Source organism: Marmota flaviventris, chromosome 9 (assembly GCF_047511675.1).
Source record: "Marmota flaviventris isolate mMarFla1 chromosome 9, mMarFla1.hap1, whole genome shotgun sequence".
Taxonomy (NCBI): Eukaryota; Metazoa; Chordata; class Mammalia; order Rodentia; family Sciuridae; genus Marmota; species Marmota flaviventris.
Genome location: NC_092506.1, coordinates 91,499,545 through 91,520,675, shown reverse-complemented (window position 1 = coordinate 91,520,675; position 21,131 = coordinate 91,499,545). Strand labels below are relative to the sequence as shown.

Below are 21,131 nucleotides of genomic sequence, written 5' to 3'. Positions count from 1 at the left end.
ACTGAAGAAAAAGGTAAGGCAAGGTGCTTTAGTAAAAAGGTTGCAGACTGAAACTACAATCTTGAAAAATAATATCACAACTTTAGTTTCAAGGAAAGATACATAAATGAAGTGAGGAAAATAAAGTACCCCAGACAAAGAACTAAGGCTGTTAAGTAACCAGAATTTAGGGAAAGAATAGAAATGTGAGTTCTCATCTGATATTTGAAGATAAAGATATGTATGTCTATGAGTATTGCATATGCCTGCATGTATATGTGTATGTGCATATATTTTTTATATTCTTCTATACTTGGAGAGGTTAGAGATTATAAAAGTTTCTAATTAGGAAAAATCCTTTTTTAGTGAAAGAGAAGGGTGCGAGAATTGCATGTAAAAGATTGGCTGCTTCTTAATGTAGTGGCCTTTCTCTCACTGAAGTTCAGTGATTCATTCCCAGTAAAGGATGTTGGGGTAAGGTCCTTCTTTGGGTATAGAGTCCTATGTATCTTTGTGTCTTCATCAGGGACTATAATAGACTCTACTTACCCACCTTATCATTTCAATGCATACACACTCACATGCCCAAATTAGCACCTAGGTTTTCTTTCATCAGAGTTTCCTCTGGTCTTTAGATCCCATTCTGCCCTAGGAAGAGGGAAGTGGTCAGAAGTGACAGTGTGTTAAAGCCCTCTTCTGCTCTAGTAGTCTTCATTCAGTGTCTGACAAGTTGCTGTGTAAATCCTCCAAATCTTTCCCCTTCACAAGAGAAATGATCCCTATCTATGTGTCCTGCACTAGCTTCCTCCAGTAATTAGTTTACACTCATTCCAAACTGGATTAAACCTTTGTCACCCACATGCTAATTTGCTTGATGAATACACCTTTGATCCACTACATTTCTCTACTCCCTTTCCAGTATATTTTTCACCTCCCACACAGTTTGCACAAAAATTCTTGTCTTAAGGCTGGCTTCTGAGGAAAATCAAGCTATGCCAGTCTCCAAGTAAAAATCTCAGTGATATGGGAACAGAATCAGTAATGTAAGGGGTGGGGGAAGCTTACCTTTGTTGGCTTACTGTGTCATACTTTCATCTCAAGTGTAACACCTCTGTGTTATATCTAAGTCCCTAATCTGTATGCATAACCAAGGACTCAAATTGCACAAACTGCCAGACTGTTATTTGGATATCTAAAATTAGTGAAAACTATTTATTCTCTCACATATATAAACAGGAATGATTTAGTGTCATTTTTTGATAATTTCTTTGTATTCTTAACACAGGATCTCCCCCCCACCCCCATATTGTCTTATATACCCATTTTAAGCACTTATTTGTTACTGTTTCTTCTTTACCTTTATCCAGAATGTCTCAACACATTCTTTAGTTGTTATCTTTTCCTGTAATAGAATTTGTATCAGTCTTTACCAATTTTACTAATTAGCAAATTGAAGGCCCTATAAGGTATACTGCACAAAGAGGGTCTTAGAGCTACAGGGTAAAAAGCTAGTGCTGAAATTCCGATGTTTAATTCCTGCTTTTGTGTGACATCCATTCATCCCTCTGTGGTATCCATAACTGACTACAGAAAGCATATTAAAGACTGTGTATACCCTTCCCTCTGCCTATTATGATGGTTCTAAAATTCTACATCCATAAAGCTTGAATAATATGATTCTCATAATGTTAACTATGAACATCCCTTAGCAGATCTTCATTTTGATTTAACAGCATTTTAATTTACTGACTTAGATTATTTTCATAGAAGCACCAAAGATTCTATAGCATATGTGATTATACATTTGAAGCACATATAATAGCTTGAAAGAACCAGTTAGAAACATGCTATTTTTTAATTAAAGACACATTTTGTAAGAAGCAATATAAAAGTAATTTGTATGAGATATAAATGGAAGAGGGTAAACTCTTGAAGGGGGTAAACAAACATATTTTTTAAAGATCAGTAAGTGATGAAACTGGGTCTCCAGTTCAGGTATTTTGAATATAGTTTTTGTATTTCTTTTATTACAGTCTTTCCCTTTAGACCATAGCCATTCACAAAAATGACTAATTTTGGAGCAATGATAATATATTTTTCATGAGAGGAGAATGAATAAAACATACTTAAAAGGGTGACATGCTTTATCACATTTGATATTTGATGAATATCATACTGGTTGATGAGAAAAATCAGCTTTCTCATAATGAAGCAAATGACACAATCCTTTTCTTGTAAATATCTCCTGTTTGAACATACTTCTTATTTGAATAATATATATATATATATATATATATATATATATATATATATATATATATATATATTTGAATAATATACTTCTTATTTGAACAATGTTCTTTGTTCTATTTTGTGTGAGATAGGGATAGAGACATATGGATGGAGAGCTACCAGGTAGGCTTAATGCATCCAAGTGTAGGTTTGCAGCTTCATCATACATCTCTAAGAAAGCTAATTAGCAGAAAAGCTTAAATAACTTAGATTTAATTTTAAATGGCTTGTACTTTACTAGATCTATATTTAAAATAACAGTTTGAGTATACCCCCTAAATTTAATACTCAACTAAATCCAATAAATGATTTATCAATTACAAGTTAAGCCATGTACACTATAATTCGGTATTAAATACCTTTTATGGTTCTCTCTTTGAAAAATGGCAATTCCATAAACAGAAGTACATAGTTAACATTTATTAATCAATAATAATAAGACTATTTCATCTCTTGAGCTGTCCCTTATTGGATATATCATCAACAAATCAACATCCATCCCTGCAAAACTTGAGGGGACTGTTGATGATAGAAATACCAGTTATTTTTATTTATTTATTTTTTCTTTTTTGGTACCGGGGATTGAACTCCCAGGCACTCAATCACTGAGCCACATTCCCAGCCCCATGTTGTATTTTATTTAGAGACAGAGAGTCTCACTGAGTTGTTTAGCAACTCGCTGTTGCTGAGGTTGGCTTTGAACTTGAAATCCTTCTGTCTCAGCCTCTAGAGCCGCTGGGATGAGAGGCATGTGCCGCCAGTCCAGGCCGTAAGTTATTTTTCAATGTCATATATATCCCAAACAAATATATATTTATGATAAAATATTTGCTGAATTTTAAGACCAAATATGCTCAAGATGAAACCATTTGTTCAAACATGGCTGCATAGGCACCCTGTGGACATGGTGGTGGATGGATGACTTCTGAGACCCAGTCTCTCTGAGAGTCTGATTCTGTCACTGGTATAGAGGACTGTGTGAGCCACTAGTTCTGGGAGGCTTCTATTAATATAGCAGATTTCCACTCTATCCCCTTGATTTTATATTTCTTTCTTCATCATATTTGCACTATTATCATCTGAACATTCTTTCCTCTCTCATTTTAATTCAAGATTTCTGTAATCTTCTTGGATGAATACTAGGCAAATAAAATGTAAAGAGTGGCTGTGAAAAAATTGTTCTGTTGCCAATTTTGCATGGAACAGTAGGTTAAATAAGGCTTGGGAGGTTTCTTCTCTTTAGGAATTTTTAGAGACTTTAATATGTTAATGTACACTGAAATCTCAAGAGCCAGATAGTGTTCAGTTGTGTTGAAGTTTTAAAAGGTGGTTTAAGGACATCCTTCCTCCAGCATTGACTTTCACTTACTTACCTCCTTCCTTAACTTTCACATGCAAGTCACACTTTGTTACTTTAGCACAAACATAAATGTTGCTGTAGAAACATTTAAAAATTTTCTTTCAGTATTGATTACTTTTTATCCACATTAACTCAACCAGATCATTTGAAGCATATTTAAAGTAAGTTCTGTCCATAACTTTTGGTAAAGCACCTTCCTCACTCTTTAATAACTTCAGTTAATAACTTTTTGATCACAAGTTTTAAAATTTGCATATGTAGTTATATTCAATGGATGAAAATGTGATCAATTAAATATATAAGACATATGATCCTGAAGTTATACTACTTGCATTTATTTTAGTAGGATAGTTCCTTTGCATTTGAGTTTATTTGGACTTTTTAATGGTACTCATCAAAAAAAGTCAGGTAGTAGAGAATCAGATCCCTATATGGTAAATTCAGAGAGGAAGCAGATAAATGAGTATAAAAGTTTTACATAAACCCTTCACATTTTTTGAATGATTAACCCTAATATTATTTTAAAGAAGAAAAAAGTCATGACTACAGAGATAAAAGCCAGGAAAAAAATACCTCTCATAAATCAGATTGACCTATGTACTATAGGTATGTAATATTTACACCGCAAACTCCATAATAAGCATTTTGCCCGCATTTTATATGTGTCAGTCAAAATTTAAAGGCTATTATCTATATTGACTAATGATATTGTTAAAATTGCCAAAGGGATTTTCCTTTTTTTAAAAAAAACCTAGTTAGGTCAGATCAGTTGTATTTCTCAAAAGCTTAATAAAGTAATGAAAACTATTAATCCCTAAAATAAGTGTGTATCATGGTTCTTGGCAAAGTAGACATTTAGTAAATAAGTTTAGTAAATGTTATGAGTTGAATGTGAGATATCCCAAAGCTCATGTGTGAGACAATGCAAGAAGGTTTGGAGGAGAAATGAATGTGTTGTAACCTTAACCTAATCAGTAAATTAATCCCTGATGTGATTAACTAGTGGTGACTGGAGACAGGTGGGGTATGGCTGGAGGAAGTGGTTCACTGGGGGCGTGGCTTTTAGGTACATAATTTTTTGTATTTGGAGAGTGGAATCTTTCTCTCGCTTTCTGATCACCATGAGAACTGTTTCCCTCCACCATACTCCTCCATCATGATGTCAGCCTCACCTTGAGTCCCAAGAAATGGAACTGGTCTTCTATGAACTAAGAACTCTGAAACTGTGAGCCCTCAAATAAACTTTTCCTCCTTTGAAATTGTCCTGGTTGGGTCTTTTAGTGCCAACAGTGAAAAAGCTGACTAAAACAGTAAATGACTTTTCATTTTCAGCTTTTGGCACCATCAGTTTGCTTGTTTGCCTTGATCATCTCCTTTTTCCCCTGTATTTGATGCTCAGTCACACTTACAAGCTTGCCCTGGATATACAGCTTTCTGTTGCTCTGTATTCGCAGGTCATCTGCCTCAAATTCCCATTCCCTGCTTTCCTTTCTGAGAAATTCTAATTTATCTTTCAACAATTGTATTTCATCTTTTCTTCACTTTTACACATTGTGGTAAATTATTTGTGTTCCTCTTTTTTCTATTTGGAGTTTCTTCAAGAGATGAATTGAACTTTCATAAAAGACTTGGAACTTGTATGTATTAGTAAATTTGGGTAAAATAGTGACCAAAAGGATGAGCATTGCATTCATGTATAAGACAGAAAACTTATTGTATGAAATGGGAAGACATAGAAAATCTGTTTATCTTGTGTTGCCTGCAATATGTTTATATTGTTATGTCATTTTATCATAAGCACAACATTATAAAAGTGAAACATTGGTTCTGGTTCTGTGCTTTTAAAGGGGAGGACAAATGGCGAGTACAGAGGTAATTGAGGATTAGACATTAGAATATAACAATTGTTTGTTATAATTGCTCTCAGAAAAACCTTAAAAAAACAGAAAATAAATATCTTATGAACCATGTTAATCTTCTATTTTTTCATTTTTTTTGCAAAAGCAATAGTAGTTTTATTTCCTTCCATAATATTAAACTTGAAACAAATTATATGCAAGCTTGGAGAAAACCTACATCAGTAGAAAAGTCATGTTCAGTTATGTGGTTTATTTTAAGGGGAGAGTTAAGAATAAATTTGTTTCCTTACCTTTCTGACGGAATCAAAATGATTAAAAATGCATTATTTCATTTATTGGTGGCTATTTTGTTTTGTTGCAGAACTATATAAGTACTCTATGATTTATAAAAGTGTAGTTATATTTTTGATGCTTGAAAGACTCAGGACAGTGTCTTCAAAGGTACTATTGAATGTTTTCCTTCCTTTTTGTTACCCTCACCATCTTTTTAACATTTAGAGAGTAGATGTAAAATTCTATGGAAATGAATTATGAATTTATTTTCTCTTTTCTAATTAATAAGGAGTATTACATGCTTTTTCTTAAACCATAGTTAAATACTGGGGTGCAGCTTAGTCCGATTTAAGGCTAGAGAAACTAATTAATTTTAAACCTCTAAATTATCAAGGAGATTTTGCTTAATCTTTTTTAAAAGACTGAACTTTTGAATCTTCACATCCAAACAACAGAGGAAATTATCCTAAAAACTGTTCTTGTAACTAAAACAATTTAGTTGAACCAAACCTAATCCGAGAATTCTGAATTCTCCCAAGACAAAAAAAAATAATTGCATTCTGACAATCATACTTTTCTTCTTTCTTGAAAAACTTATATCCTTTATTTTCATCATTTAAAAAACTTTATAAATGAGGTATAGCTGCAACATTGCAACAGTTGCTAGGAGACAATGAAACACACCCTGTTTCCATTTGCACTAGTCTGGCTGACATCTGTAAAGGTGTTTCTGTTTTCCATGAGAACAATCAGCTCAGTGTATTCTAATGGGACTTGTCCATTCAAACCAATTCAGACAAAAAGTAAGATTAAAGAAGTAAAATTCACTTTCTTAGAATAATTTTAAATCTTTTGAACTTCTTGTTTTGTTGCAGATCCTGACTGAGCAAAGCTTGATATGCAAAAGGAATTTTATAATGAAGCAAAAGCAGCCAGCTCTGCCAATGCTGCAGTGCGGGAAAACGCTGATATGATTTTTTTTTTGCTGTAGTAATTTCTTTGGGTGCTTAATTTGTTCCTGCTGCATCTCATTCATTGTTACTTTAATATATGGAAATGAAACTCTAGTGGGTTTTTTAGCCTACACAACAAATTCTAGAATACATAGGTTTTCCTTCATTTTTTGGGGGTAAGAGTCTGAATAAGAAAGCTTTCCAGGTAATTGAAAGCTCACCTTCAGGAGCTCCAGGACTGCTGGGTGCTCTTTCCTTAAACACATAGAAGCAATGTCTCCTGCCCATGTTTTCAAGTAAGGCATATTCAGATTTTCAATTATTCGACAATTAGTTTTTGAGTGATATATTGGTAAATGATAAACTCTGCTCTGATGGAAAATGCATTTAATAAGGAAAGACAATTAGCTAAACTGATGCAATATAAGGGACCTACCCCTTTTCTCCCTCTAATCTTTACAACTTCATCCTCAATAATATTCCATTTTAATTTCTTCCTTTCCCCTTTACTCAGCTTTTATCATATAGAATACTCTTCACCTTCTTTGTATTTTTTTTCTGCCCTGGACTATTCTTGCCCCTTTTCTGTACTTGGAAAAACACAATGCAATTTTAATTGAAATACCTGTTTTCTCTCTCAAACATTCCTGATTGCAGTGGACTTTACTTGTCATCCCATCTGCTGACTTCTGGATACATTTCATAATATTTCTGTTCCTGAAGCCATCAAATGGTCTTGTAATGATTCATTCATGCTTTTTAGCTCCCCGCTTGAGTGCAAGTATTCGTTGCAGGGATCTTCTATGACACTGCAGATCCTGCCTGGAACAACATCTGGCACGTAGATGTTGTATGAACCTACAAGGTGTGGAGCACAGAGTTGTTCTTCCCACTGCTATCCAGATGTTTGCTACCTCATCCTTGTATAAAAGACTTGAATGACCAAAGCCATGATCTCTAATTATCAGACAGCTTCTGGAGTGACTCCTTCTCCTCATAACTAAGGATCTTTCTTTTCTTCTTTTTGCTTCTTTTTGTCTCTTCTGTCTCTTCAAGTTTGGTTCTGAGTTTTTAAAAAATTAATTTGATATGAAAAAAGAAAAAGATTTTATAGCCATTAGCCAGTAGCTAAAATTCCTCAACCAACTATGGGGTACAGTGGCTTTAAATCTCTAGCTTAAAAAAAAAATCCTTTATTTAATGTCTTTTTTGGGAAGTATAGGTAGAACATACAGAGTTTCAGATTTGGTATAATTCCTAATGTTTGAGAATTGTAAAAATTTGTAAATGCAGACTGTGGATGTACAATCTTGATCTTTCAGTCAGTGTTGTCATGCAATTGCCAATTTGCCCTAGATTCTGCCTGGGACCTGAGATCTCACTTTGGTGGTGCTAGACATGTAGATATCTCTGAGCTTAGAATAAGTTAATAGGAGCTAAGCCCATATTTCACCCTTATGCAAAAATGGTCACATTTATGTTGGGGGGGGGGAATTTCTTCTTTCTAATTGATCTTGCCCTGAGGTAGGATTATTGGTTTTCTTTGGTGATGCAATAAGCTTCTCAAAGGTCAATCATAGCCTCTAGGGATTTTTGATTAATTTGTAAACAGAATTGGGGAGGTCACTGGGTTTGCCAATTATCTGAGGTTTACATTGTATCTCTTGGGACACTGACTTTCCCTCTCATATAGTGAAACTGGCAATACTGCTGAAAGGGGTGCCAATTAAATCTGAGATATGTCATAAAGAGACAGTTTGAGATATGCATGAGCCAAATGTAGAGCTGTTTCCCCGCCCCCTGTCCTTTTATTAAATATCAGTTTCATACTGTAAGGCCAGCCTTTACTGTCTTTTCCTGATAAATACTAAGAATCCTTATCCAGCCATGGTATGTCCTGGGGTTGATAGAGTTCCTATTCTCTTCCTAATGCCTTTTATGTCATCATCAATTCATGAAAACTGGCATTCATAGCAGATCCCTGAGGCAGTGTGAAATTCTTCTTCTCTTTCTATGAATTATATTTCTAAAAGAAAGAATATATTTTAATGGGATTTTGGCAAACAGCTTTGGTTTAAACTTAAGTAGATAGGAGTTACTAACCAAACATAAAAATTGTCTGTTTAGTTTGTAATTTAGCAGAATATAGTACCTGCATTTATGTGGCTGTGTAGATACCTGAGAAATATCTGAAGAATTAATAACTGTACAGAAAAGGCCACCCAATTGAGGTTTTACATCATACTTCTTTTCAAAACATATTCCATGTATAAAGTTATATATTTCTTCATGATCAAACACAATACATAAATACTCCATTGGAAAGAGCATTATTGATTTTTAGAGCAAGCAAGGTTTTTCAAGACAATCTCAGATAAATTTTTCTTATTTAAAGTGAGAAGACAAAACATAGGTGATTCAAGAATAAAGTAATTCAATGTACTTTTTTAAAAAAATAAGCAATTGAAGATTTTTTATCTATCTCTCAAAGAGTGAAAATACCTCTGTTTTTAAACACTATAGTTCAGTTTATCTGTTCCACAGTATTAGAGTTGGAGGCTCAGTAACAAAAGAAAACCAAACATCTAACTGCAGGACCCCAGGGTGTTTTCACAGTGAAGTGAAAGGTCTGAGCAGTCACTAAGTCTTAAGTGATATTTTGCCAAAATGTATTTTGATGCCAAAAAGATAATTAAGGTCTAGTTTGTTGTTTTTTTGCTACTGGGTTAAAAATGTACATCAAAATCTAATATATTTAAATGTTCAATTGATAAGGTATAATGTAGAAACCCTAGGAATTCTGCAAGTATGAAATTGGGGATTTAAAAGTAATAGAAATGTGTGAAAATAACAGGTAGAAGGCTCTTATTGTAATCTGCTTATTTTGACATAAAAGCAGTTTATTCAATTTCAGTTATATTAACTCATTGTTCGATGTTTTTATTTCTGTGAATATTTTAACAAAATCAACACATGTGCTTTAAGTTGGTTGGAAATCTTAATCTAGAGATTATATATATTTTATGTATATTTTCACGTATAGGAGAAATATGTTTATATTTTTTTCAAAGATTTTAATCATTCACCTATTTTCTTAAATGAATAGAACTCTAAAACATTTATTTATAAAGTTACCATAAGTGCTTTATATGTTGCTCAATTTAAATTGTCATGTGTCCCACCTTAAAGATGATGGGACTTAACAAGTTTGAGCTATTGAAAGCTATTCTAAAACCACTGATGCAAAATTACTCAAGAAAATTACGTGAGATGAATAAAGCTAGTGTCCCAGATGGTACTTTATAATAGTGCTGAGGATTGAACCCTGGGGAATTTACCCATGAGCCATCTTCCCAGCGCTTTTTTTATTTTTTATTTTCAGACAGAGTCTTGCTAAGTTGCTTACGGCCTCGCTAAATAGCTGAAGATGGCTTTGAACTTGTGATCTTCCTGCTTCAGCCTTCCAAGTTGCTGGGATTATAGGCATGTGCTATTGTGCTGGCTGTACTAACTTCTAGTTCAGCTAGTAGTATTAATTCAAGCACAACTAGAGCCTTTTATCAAAAATTAATCACAAATACATCCAACATTTGAAAAATATTGTAAATTTCTTTAAAAAAATTTTTCCCCCTGGAGATGGTGGACTGACTGAATGGTCCATTGAATTTAGAGAGCCAAAAATACAATTTGTTTGATTAAATTTGATACAAAGAAAGTCACAGTAGACCTAACTTTGTAGTTTCATTATATTTCTATTGCCTTAAATGGCCCAGTGGTGTTATTTACACAAATTCTTCCATTTTCTTATGTCATTTCATGAAAGGAAAAAATATCTTAAACTACACTTTCAAATATTTATTCTTGTCAAAAGATCAACATACAACTTTAAACATCTTAATTGACTTTATTTAAGATTCTAGAATTGGACAGGCCCTCAGAACTAGAGCAGGTTCAAAGATTTCCAGGGTTGTAAAGTAGTCAGACAACATTTATGGACAGAAAACAGAAGTGACATAAATGACAGCTTAATTGGTTACATTTCAGTGTTTTGCCTAGTTTTGAAAAAGCTGGCTGCCAGTGACTGTGCAGCTCAGCAGCTGTGGTGGACTAAGCCTCAGCTACCTGCAATAGGTTAGGTTGCACATCACACATCACTCAAGGATTCAAGGAGATAGCCTCAGGGCTAAACTTAATTTAATATTCTGATGCTCACTTTTTGAAATGTTTGAATGGGTATATGGCTAACTGCAATTTTATACAGAAACACATTTATAAGAATTAATTAGTTCATGGCATAAAAATAAGTTAAAAAACATTTACAGAAGATGAAACGCTTCTCTATCCATTAACATATGGTTGTTGTCCATTAATATATGTTGAAAGAATATCATGTGGGCTATTTCTGTTATGTTTTTGCAAATTGATACAAATTAAAGTGTCAGGGAATTGATTACTGACAGCATGCCACATAATGTAAAGTGTGCTTGTCCTTCTAAAAATTTAATAATATATCCTCTTATCTTCATTTGGATTAATTTCATCATCTTCTGAGAGAAGGGCTACTTTTTCAAAAGCAATTGGCTGACTAAGTTTATTTAGCATTTCACCTTTTATTTTTAAAATTTTATTAAAACAATTTTTATTGCTGTAGTAATTGTACATCTTTATGGGTAAAAGTCTGATATTTTGGTACATGTACGTTGTATACTGATCAACCCAGGATAGTTAGTTTATCCATCATACACATACATACACACACACACACACACACCCCCCAGGGATTAAAACCAGGGCTACTTAACCACTGAACCACATCCCCAGCCCCCCCCCCCTTTTTTTTTTGAGACAGGGACTCACTGAGTTGCTTAGGGTTCACTAATTTGCTGAGGCTGACTTTGATCCTCCTGTCTTAGCCTCCTGAGCCATTTGCATTACGGGTGTGCCCCACTGGGCCAGGCTTCAAACATTTATTTTTTTCTTTGTGTTCAGGACATGTAAAATTCTCTTTGGTTATTTTTAAATGTACAATACAACCTTGTTAACTGTAATCACCCAACTGTATAATAGGACATCAGAACTTATTTCTCCTATCTGGCTGTGAGCTCATATTCCTTGACTAATCTCTTCCCATCTCCCCCCTTGCTTCCCTCCCCAGTTTCTGGTAACCACTATTTGAAAAATGGTTGATTCTCTAAAATTATTTAATGGTTGGTTCTCTAAAATTATTTTCTATGTTATCTTAATTTATGAAAGAATTTTAAAATACAGATGTATTGTTGAAACTCAGGGTTATGTACAAATTTCTGACAAAATTTGGATTAGTTCTTCTGTTTGAATAAGAATAAAACCAAGAAATACTAGAAGTCATTTTGCCTAAAACAATGAGGAATTAAATTACATATAATAAAAAATTATGTTCAGAATTGTTTTTAAAGTTTTTTTGGGGGGGAGGAGGGAAAGTTATGGGAAAATTAAGAGTGCATTACTTTCTCACAATAGAATAGGTTTGTTCTAATTTATGAGCTGTGTACCTGAGAGGCAGTTAAAGGGACAAGAGACTATTACCATTCTCATTTTTCCTATATAGTCTTGATAGAAACAAAACCTTTTAGAATTCAGCAAAAAGAATAGGCAAGGTAGGCACTCAAATTTTTACATTTCTTCAGGAAAAAAAAAAAAAAAAAGAAAGTCCAGTTCCCTTAGCAGGAGCTCCTTTAAGGCTTATTCAGAGTTTATCCAAAGCACACGAGTGTGCTGATTTTCTTCTTAGAAACCAGCTAAGCCTCTGAAACGGGTCAGTGTGCTTTGGGCACTCAATTGCCTCCTCCAGACTGCATCTTTTAAGCACAGGTGCTAAGTGGAGGGTCTTTCTGAGCCTTACTCGCCCTCTGACAGGAACTTGGCAATGCAGGCAGTTCTTAGAATTGGCTGTTCTGTGGGATCATCATGAGTTATTTACAAAGCTTCAGTTGTTCAGGTCTAACAACTCAAACTCTCAATACAGGGTCGGGAGTGGGAGGGAAAGAGAAGGGGAGTTGGAGCTCAAGTGACTGCATTGCTTAAGAAAGTAGGGGAGAAAGTTTTTCTTGGATTCTATAAATACTACTTAAAAATGTTCACATGTCTTGAATAGCTGCAAGCTTAATAATTTTGTTTTTGTAATCCTTCAGGAATAAACCTCAGTGATATATATATAAGCTTATAACTAATATTTCCTAGAAAAACAAATATACAATTGTATATACCTTTCTTCAGTGAAGTGTTTTTGTATTTAGTTGGTGCTTTTTCTTCTATAAAGGGATAATAGGAGGTAAATACTTTGTCAACTTCTCTTATAATGTTCTGGATTCAAGTCTTGAAAAAGCAACACACTTTTTACCATTATTATTATTATTATTTTTACAAATGCTAGCATATAGTTGAGGAATAAGACATCTAGTTCAGTGCCTTTAAGTATTAAGGAGGAACCTCTGAAACAATTTTGGTTTTGATGTTTTATAATTGAGTACTAAAATTATACTTAGAAATCAGCCTCCCAATTGCTAAGTTTACTATTACAAATCAAATCACATAATGATGCAGTAAAACAAAGTCATCAACTCCAAATCATGTTGCCTAGCCATTGTAGATAAATGAGTATGCATTTGTAAAACCACTAGAGGGCATACAGTCACTGCATTTTTGCTGAAGACTTCCACAAACCTTTATCATGATATGCAGGATTGGGGGAAAGCAAATATTATCTATTATCGGACAATATTTTCCTATCACTTAATGCAATGGCAAAGCTCAGTTTTATCTTTTCCTGCCTCCTTTAAAGCAAATAAAAATATTTATTGAAAGCTTGATTAAAGGATTCTTCCTTTGCAAAGGAGAGTTAAAGATCATCTTTACCATAGTAGATAATGTATTTACTTATAACATCTAGTAGAAAAATTGACCACACACAGTATTTACTTTAATTTTTTATATCAGTGCTTTGCCAGTTTGTGTTGCTGTTTTTCATGAAGCTGATTCTCTAAAGGATAAAAGGCCTACATTTTAAAATTTTGTAATATTTTCATAGCTGTAATCTTCAAAATTATTATTTCTTTAAAAGAAAGCCAAGAAGGAGCTCATGATGATTCACTGAGGGTACTTCTATTATTAAGAGTTAAAAACTGAGTAGAAATAGTGATCCTAAGTTCACGAGACCTAAGAACCAAAATGGACTTTGGTGATCAAGGAGTATGATTTGGTCCCAGGGAAAAATCATGCAAAACTCACACTCTAAAATTCGATGGTTGGGAGAAGATATTATTTGAGACAAATTGGGCAAAGGTTGCCATTACAAGAATAATTAGATAATAGGACTTACCTGTTCTAATATATTTTGAAGTCTCTCTATCTCACAGTCTATCACAAATTTCTTCTCTTGTCTTCTGTCAAGTTCTTCTAGAAGTTGTCTGTAGCTGACGTCATTAAAATTTTCCACACATATAGCGCTGACATGCCAACCATTTTGTCCTGCTTTTTCCATTATAGCTTGAAGTATTGAGTATCCTATTGGGCAGGAAAAAGAGTTACTAAAAACCTGTTTATACTCTTTTTTAATGACATATGCAGGCAGTGAGTCTCCATCAATATTTTTAAGCTCCAAAATATACACTGATTGCTTAGAAACTTAAAAATCTGAGTGGCTGTTTCAGAATCATTTGATCTTACTTTCTGTATTCAGGGCAAAAAAAAATCTTGTAAGCTATTGATTGAATGAAGTAGCAACACCATTTCTTGTAAAAGCTCACAAAACTGCTCTATTGGAGAATATTCCATTGGTCTAGACACATTTTCGATGAGAAAACTAAAAACCAAGTCTACCATCACTTGTAGTCAATATCAATTTCATAAATGCTTTTTGTTTTTTTGCTCACTAGACAGAATTCATTTTGAAGAAATGTTTTGACTTCCCATTGGAGCAAAGTAGTAACAGCTTCGGTTCCACCATGGCAGAGAAGACGTAAAAGAAACAGTACAATGGTATTCATAGGAGAGCCATTACCAGCAGAGCCTCGTTTGATGATATGGACAGATTTATACTGCAAAGGCTTTATGTATTAAGCTTGTCCTCTCTTTACAGGAGTGATGTAGATTGGGAGTGAGTTGAATAATCACTTGGTAAGGGACTGGGTACTCATAAGACAACAGAAGAGACAGGCATTCAAATAAACAAATGCAACTTAGTTTTTAAAAGTGCAGTGATAGAGTACTCAGGATAAAGTGTTGACCAAAGGGAAGGCTAGGCTATGTCTGCCTGGGCTAGGTTATGTCTGCCTGGGACAAAAACAAACAAACAAACAAATAAACAAATAAACAAATAAAAACCCACAAAGGAGAAACCACTTGCATTGGTTTTGAGGGCTGAAAAGTGCTGGAGGTGAAGGTATTTTTTATGTGAAGACAGGAAGGTAGAACCACCACACAGATCTACCTGTGGGGAAGGAAAAACACCTGGTACAAGCATCTGGTTAAGGGAGGAATTATAAATTTATAATCATAGTACTGGAGTTATATCTTCATACTGCTTTCTCTAGCTCTCAGTTTTGAATTGTAATTTTAGTGAAGAGAAAAGATCCTTCAAACCTATAAATACCCTTAAACATGGATTGGTTAGGATCACAGACTTTAGTAATTTTTTCACTTTACAGCTTAGCATAAACAAAACATTCTAATCCTCTTTAAGAAAATCCAACACTTATTTGAGCTCATGCTATATCACTTGCCTATAATTTCTCCCTCCCTAAATTCTGGAGTTAGGATAGGGAGCTGGTGGTGGTAAAAGTGAAATGAATACACAGTGCTTGCAGGATAAGAGCACATTTTTTTTTTTTTTTTTTTTGGCTTTCTGATTATATGTGAGTCAGATTCAGAGACTTTGATTTTGAGTTATGTTTTCCACATGTCAGAGTTTCAAACATTACGATGCTCAGGTAATATCAACAGATGGAACTGATGATGAGATCATATTTGAAATATAAATTACCTGATATCCTGCCAAATGAAATACTGCAGCAGTCAGGATTCATTTTTAGCTAAATGAAAAAAAAATCCCCAAAGAAGATAAAAGGGGGCATATTAATTACTCTGTTATTATTATGGTGTATCTGTTGCTTTGCTTAGTCTTTCCTTTTGTAATGCAGGCCAGTAATTACCTTTTGAAATCTTCCCTAGCCCTCCCCACCTCTGTACCTTCCTGGAAACTTGGGACTCTTTATCAAAATTCCTATTCAATACATATGTAACATGATGGTATGCAGCCTTTCTTAATGCACATTTTCAGACCTCATTTCTTCTGTTGCTGGGAATTGCTCTCTGATGGAAATGAAGGCAACATTTCTTCTTTCTACTAACATTTTGACACCTATGAATGTGTTCTTTGACTTCAAAGTAATACTTTAAAAAAATGCCTATTGACATTTTCCCCCTTTTCTCCTTTGACTTATTGTCATACAAAAATAATTCTAAGATTTTTTTGTTTGCTTGATTGTTTTAGAAATGATAAAGATGGGCCACACACAGAGAAATAGTTTTTCTACTCCCTGTGATCAATCCACATCTTAGCTTAGTTCTCCAGACATTGCTGCTATTTTTCGGCCTCGTGTGGCTGTCAGGACTCATGTCGGTACTAGGCATCCTTGTTGTTATTCTACTGCTGATGTGACTTGTACAGGATGCAGAGACACACACCTTCTGAACAAAATTTACATGTTTCTACACAGAATAATGAAAAGATTTACAATAATAAATCCATAATTCAAGTTTAGCATTTTATTATCTAATTGATTGGATTTAGAAATGATGCTAGACTTGAAATAAGAAAAAAACCCTCGGACACAATCTTTGTTAAATGTCAAAGAAAGTTGGCCACCTAAAAAGCCCCATTAATCAAAGTCAGAAATGAATGGCATCTTTTCAATGTGGTGCAAAGGACACACAGGTACAGTTTCAGAGCCCTAGCTGAAAACTTACATTCTTTTATAAGCTATGTTTAATTTTAACATGCTCTCATATTATTCATTGCTGCTCAGATGTGTGTGTGTGTGTGTGTGTCTTATTTATTTGCCAAGATAGCTGGGAATAAATTGTAACTAGGAGAAAATACTGCTGTTGAATCTATGATTATGTAACTTAGTTGTTATATAAACTAGAAAGTCACATGTCAGGTCATACTATTTCTACATCTGGCTATAATTTATACCTTCTAGCTATTAAAAATGTGTAATATAATATATTGTGGTCAAAATATGAAGGCTGCAGATTTAGGTGAATTTCAAATGGTTGAAAGGAGATTTTCTACTGTAAAGAATATTTTAAATCTTGCTTCTCCTTAAAAAGCTGTTTTAACACTTTCATGTGTACTATTTACTGAAGACCTAAACCATCCACAATTTTATAAGGTATATCTAGATAAACAAAGATGTGATTCTTGTCTAGTAAAACTGATAGTTAGGTAACTAACCATTAATCAAAATATACAGAATTATATAAATAACTTCAAAGGAATAAAAAAAAATTAGAATAATAGGGAGAGCATGCCATAGACATGATCACATTATCAGATTACAATAAGTAACCAAAGCCTTTTGCATAGACATCAGAGAATACTATCAACTGCACATAAAATATTCTAAAATATGTTATCATACATATAATTATATGCACAATTTTTTTGAAATAAAATGACAGTGGGGTAAGAAGTCCTAAGCTACTGCATTCTTACACATCAACAATTTTTATATCATCCACAGATAATGACCTTTTTGGATGAGTAGCATCTCAGAGTTGCTGCTAACCACACAAATTCAGTTTATTTATTTGATATTCTTTTGCAAGAGTTATTTGATGCAATTGTCTGTACACAGAGCAGCAGGAAGAGAAGCCGGAGATATTTATGCCAGGGAGGAAATAATTTTTGAAGGACAGGAATCGTCCATATGCCATAAAAATTTTCACTTTGGAGAGGACAGAAAAGTGGCTGTTGTATTTTCAGTGAGAAGGACATTGACATATTTAACATGATCAGGCAATGAAATGCTGGATATAGAAGTCATATTTCAGATGGGTGAGACATTGAGGAGAAAACAGGAAGAGCTGACAATATAGAAATTTTCAAGGAATATAGTCAGGATAACAAAGTCATTAGATGAAGCATATGTCATTTTGATGAAGATGAGATAGAGAAACATCTAGGTTACGGGAACTAGTTTGGGAAGGAGAGACCTAACTGTGCCATAGGGTGTCACTTAATCTGAAAAGGAGAAGTAATAAAGGGAGATAGCAGCAGTTTGTACCTATTCACATTAGAGCCACCCTCATTGGTCTTACCAGTTGCTCTATAGGCACCTGCTACTTCATCATCACTTGATTAATACAGTCATGTAGCTAGTATTCTCATCTATCTGCCACAGACTCAAAACTCACTTTATCTGGTCTAGTGGACTTCAGGAGAAAGGTGTGTGTATGTTTGGAAATCTACTTCATGTTGCATATTGACTTGAGCGTAGGAGAGGAATAAAATTCTTCAATCCTCAGTGCATTTAACGTCACCAGACTGGAATTATAGAGCAGATTTAGTGACCATTTAGTTTGGACTCCAGCCAAAGCAACTTAGTCCTGAAATAATGTGTTCAAAGGCCACACTCTGAACCTCAAGTTCTCAGTACACAGAAGGAGTAACCAACATTGTAGCTTGGTTAAAATTATCTGCAGCTGTGACTATGGCATTTACTTATGCCACAGTTCAAGAAGGGCATAATGAAATAAGCAATGATTTTCTTACTTACACACCTAGAAGCTATCTATGTAAACATGAGATAAGATGGAATTTTTTTTTTTTTGCTGCAAATGCAAAAATGGTTAAAAGAATAAATCTATCTTCAGAGATGGATAGAAAATGACTATTTTCAAACATGGTCATTTTAGGTCCTATATTTTCCCCAAGTGTTTTTTAAAATATATTTTTAGTTGTAGATGGACACAAAACCTTTATTTAATTTCTTTATTTTTATGTGGTGTGGAGAATTGAATCTAGTGCCTCACATGTGCTAGGCAAGAGCTCTATCACTGAGCTACAAGCCCAGCCCCTCTTGTATTTTTTGACAAAAAGATTTATTGTCTTGTGACCCTTATATTACAGTGCTCCTACCTAGTTCAGATGACACTTTATGAAGGAATTTGACAGATTAAAATTTTAAAGCATTATAGTAGAGTTTATTTTTTTTTAAACTATCAAATCTCTCTTTATCCAAGACAATGGGATTTCATCCTTCACCATGTAAACAGTCACAATAAATGCATTTTCTTAACTCTTATTCAGCTGGATATGGCTCTGTGACTGAGCTTTGGCCGACAGTTTTGTGTAGAAGCTTCAGGAAATTATCCTCCAAAGAGCATATAAGTATGCTTTATATCTTGTCTATTTGACCCTTCCTTCACCTTGCTGCCTAAATGGGAATTTCTGCCATTTGGTCATGGACTGTGAATGACAGAATGACCACACAGAAGGACCCTGGGTCTCTGGTGGACTACTCCTTCCTGGTCACCCATCCATATTTTCATATGACAGAAATAAATATATTATCTTGTTTTATCTGTTAATATGGCTTAAGCAAAGTTTTCTGTCAGTTACAATTGAACCTAATCTTGATTAATACAATCATGTAGCTAGTATTCTCATCTATTTGCCACAGACTCAAAGCACTAATCATCTCCTCCAAAGAATGCCCAATTTTCTCTTGTTTATCTTGACATGTTCCAAAACTGGGCCACTGGGAAACTCTTATTTCAATATTACAAATGGTTGATTCCCTTGATTCATATGTCCACTCATTTGCATAGCAACTGTATTGATTTCTGTAAACAGAAACTCTAATTATGGCATTTATTTACATAAATCCTTCAATGTTTTCATATTATTTTTATGATCCATACCAACAGCTGGTCATGCTTGTCCCCTACCTCTCTCTCCATGCTCATACTGGATCACTATCCTCCTTTCTCTCTCTAGCACTGGCCTTCTAGAGGAACCAGAAGGCACCACACAGTCTCAACCCAGGGTCTTTACATATACTAGTGCTCCCTTTGAAGGACGACTTCCTTCCTCTTTTGCCTTCTATTTATCTTTAAGATATCATCTAAAACATCACATACTCCCTGACTAAAACACTTTCCACTGAAATAAACTCTCATAGCTTTCTGCACATTTTTTCAAAGATTTTTATTATAGTTTCTAATTATACATTTAAATGATGATCAGATGGGAGTCTTGTTTCTCTTACTATGCTATAGTTTCCATGAAAGTAGAAACTATTTCTGTCCAGTACTTTTCCTGGTAGCTACTCAGCAAAGTGACGTTTGGATGCATGAGTAAAGTAATGGCCAGCCTGGCATGGTGGGCATACCTGTAATCCCAGTGGCTCTGGAAGCTGAGGCAGAAGGATCTCAAGTTCAAAGCCAGCCTCAGCAACTTAGCAAGACCCTGTCTCAAAATAAAAAATTCAAAAAAAAAAAAAAAGGGTAGGGACAGGGGATGTAGCTCAGTGGTTTAGCACCCTTGGGTTCAATCCCCAGTACCTTCCCCCCCCCAAAAAAAAAAAAAAAAAGTAGCAGCCAGTTCACAAACAGAATCAGGGTATCAAAAGGCTCAGAGCTGAGAGGGAGCATGGCAGGTCACATGCAGGACCTAACTACTTCATTTTATCTTCTGTGTTTAAAAGGACAAGGAGTGTATGTGGCATGTGAAAAAACTTCTAAGGCTGGAGAGATAAACAGACAAGTGACAAATCAGAAAAACCTTTTGTATAATCTTAAGGAATTTGGTCTTTGATTCTCAAGGACTTAAGAAGAGATCCACAGTACAGAATGTGTCTTAGAGGGATACTTGTAGCTGAAATGAGGAAAATGTGATATATATGGGTGACGCAGAAAAAGAAAAGTCACTTAAAAGACCTTACTGCAATAAGAGAGATGCAAAGTAATCGGAGTGAGATTTGGGATCATGTAGAGATAGATTCTGGATTAAAAGGGAAGAATAAATCAACCTGGTGATAAATGAAACATAAGACAAAAAGAAAAGGATTTTGAATGCCACACTATGTTCTGGTGTTCATTCTACATTCTACTTTTTATTTTCAGAGGGAAGTCAGGTCTTTCAGGGGATATAGCTTAGTATTAGAGCACTTGCCTCATATACAGGAAATTAAAAAAAAGAAAAGAAAGAGATGGAACTCAGATCTTTTTGGATCTCCAGAAGGAATGCCTATTTTTCTATATGAATTTCAAGTGTCAATTAACTTCTGATGAAAAAAATTTTAGAGCCACCTCTCTTTTCACCCAAAGCAGTATGATAAATTTTGATACAAGTTGAAGACACTCAGTTTT

General features: G+C 34.3%; 1 protein-coding gene across 3 annotated transcripts in view; it reads right to left on the bottom strand.

The window, feature by feature from the left end:
- Nucleotides 1-21,131, bottom strand: part of Gria4 (glutamate ionotropic receptor AMPA type subunit 4) — a 354,313-nt gene that overhangs the window by 87,059 nt on the left and 246,123 nt on the right. For all 3 annotated transcript variants that reach the window (XM_027930549.2, XM_027930548.2, XM_027930551.2), the window contains exon 4: nt 14,074-14,258. In XM_027930549.2, coding sequence (XP_027786350.1) covers nt 14,074-14,258 — 185 coding nt within the window. The remainder of the gene's footprint in view (nt 1-14,073; nt 14,259-21,131) is intronic.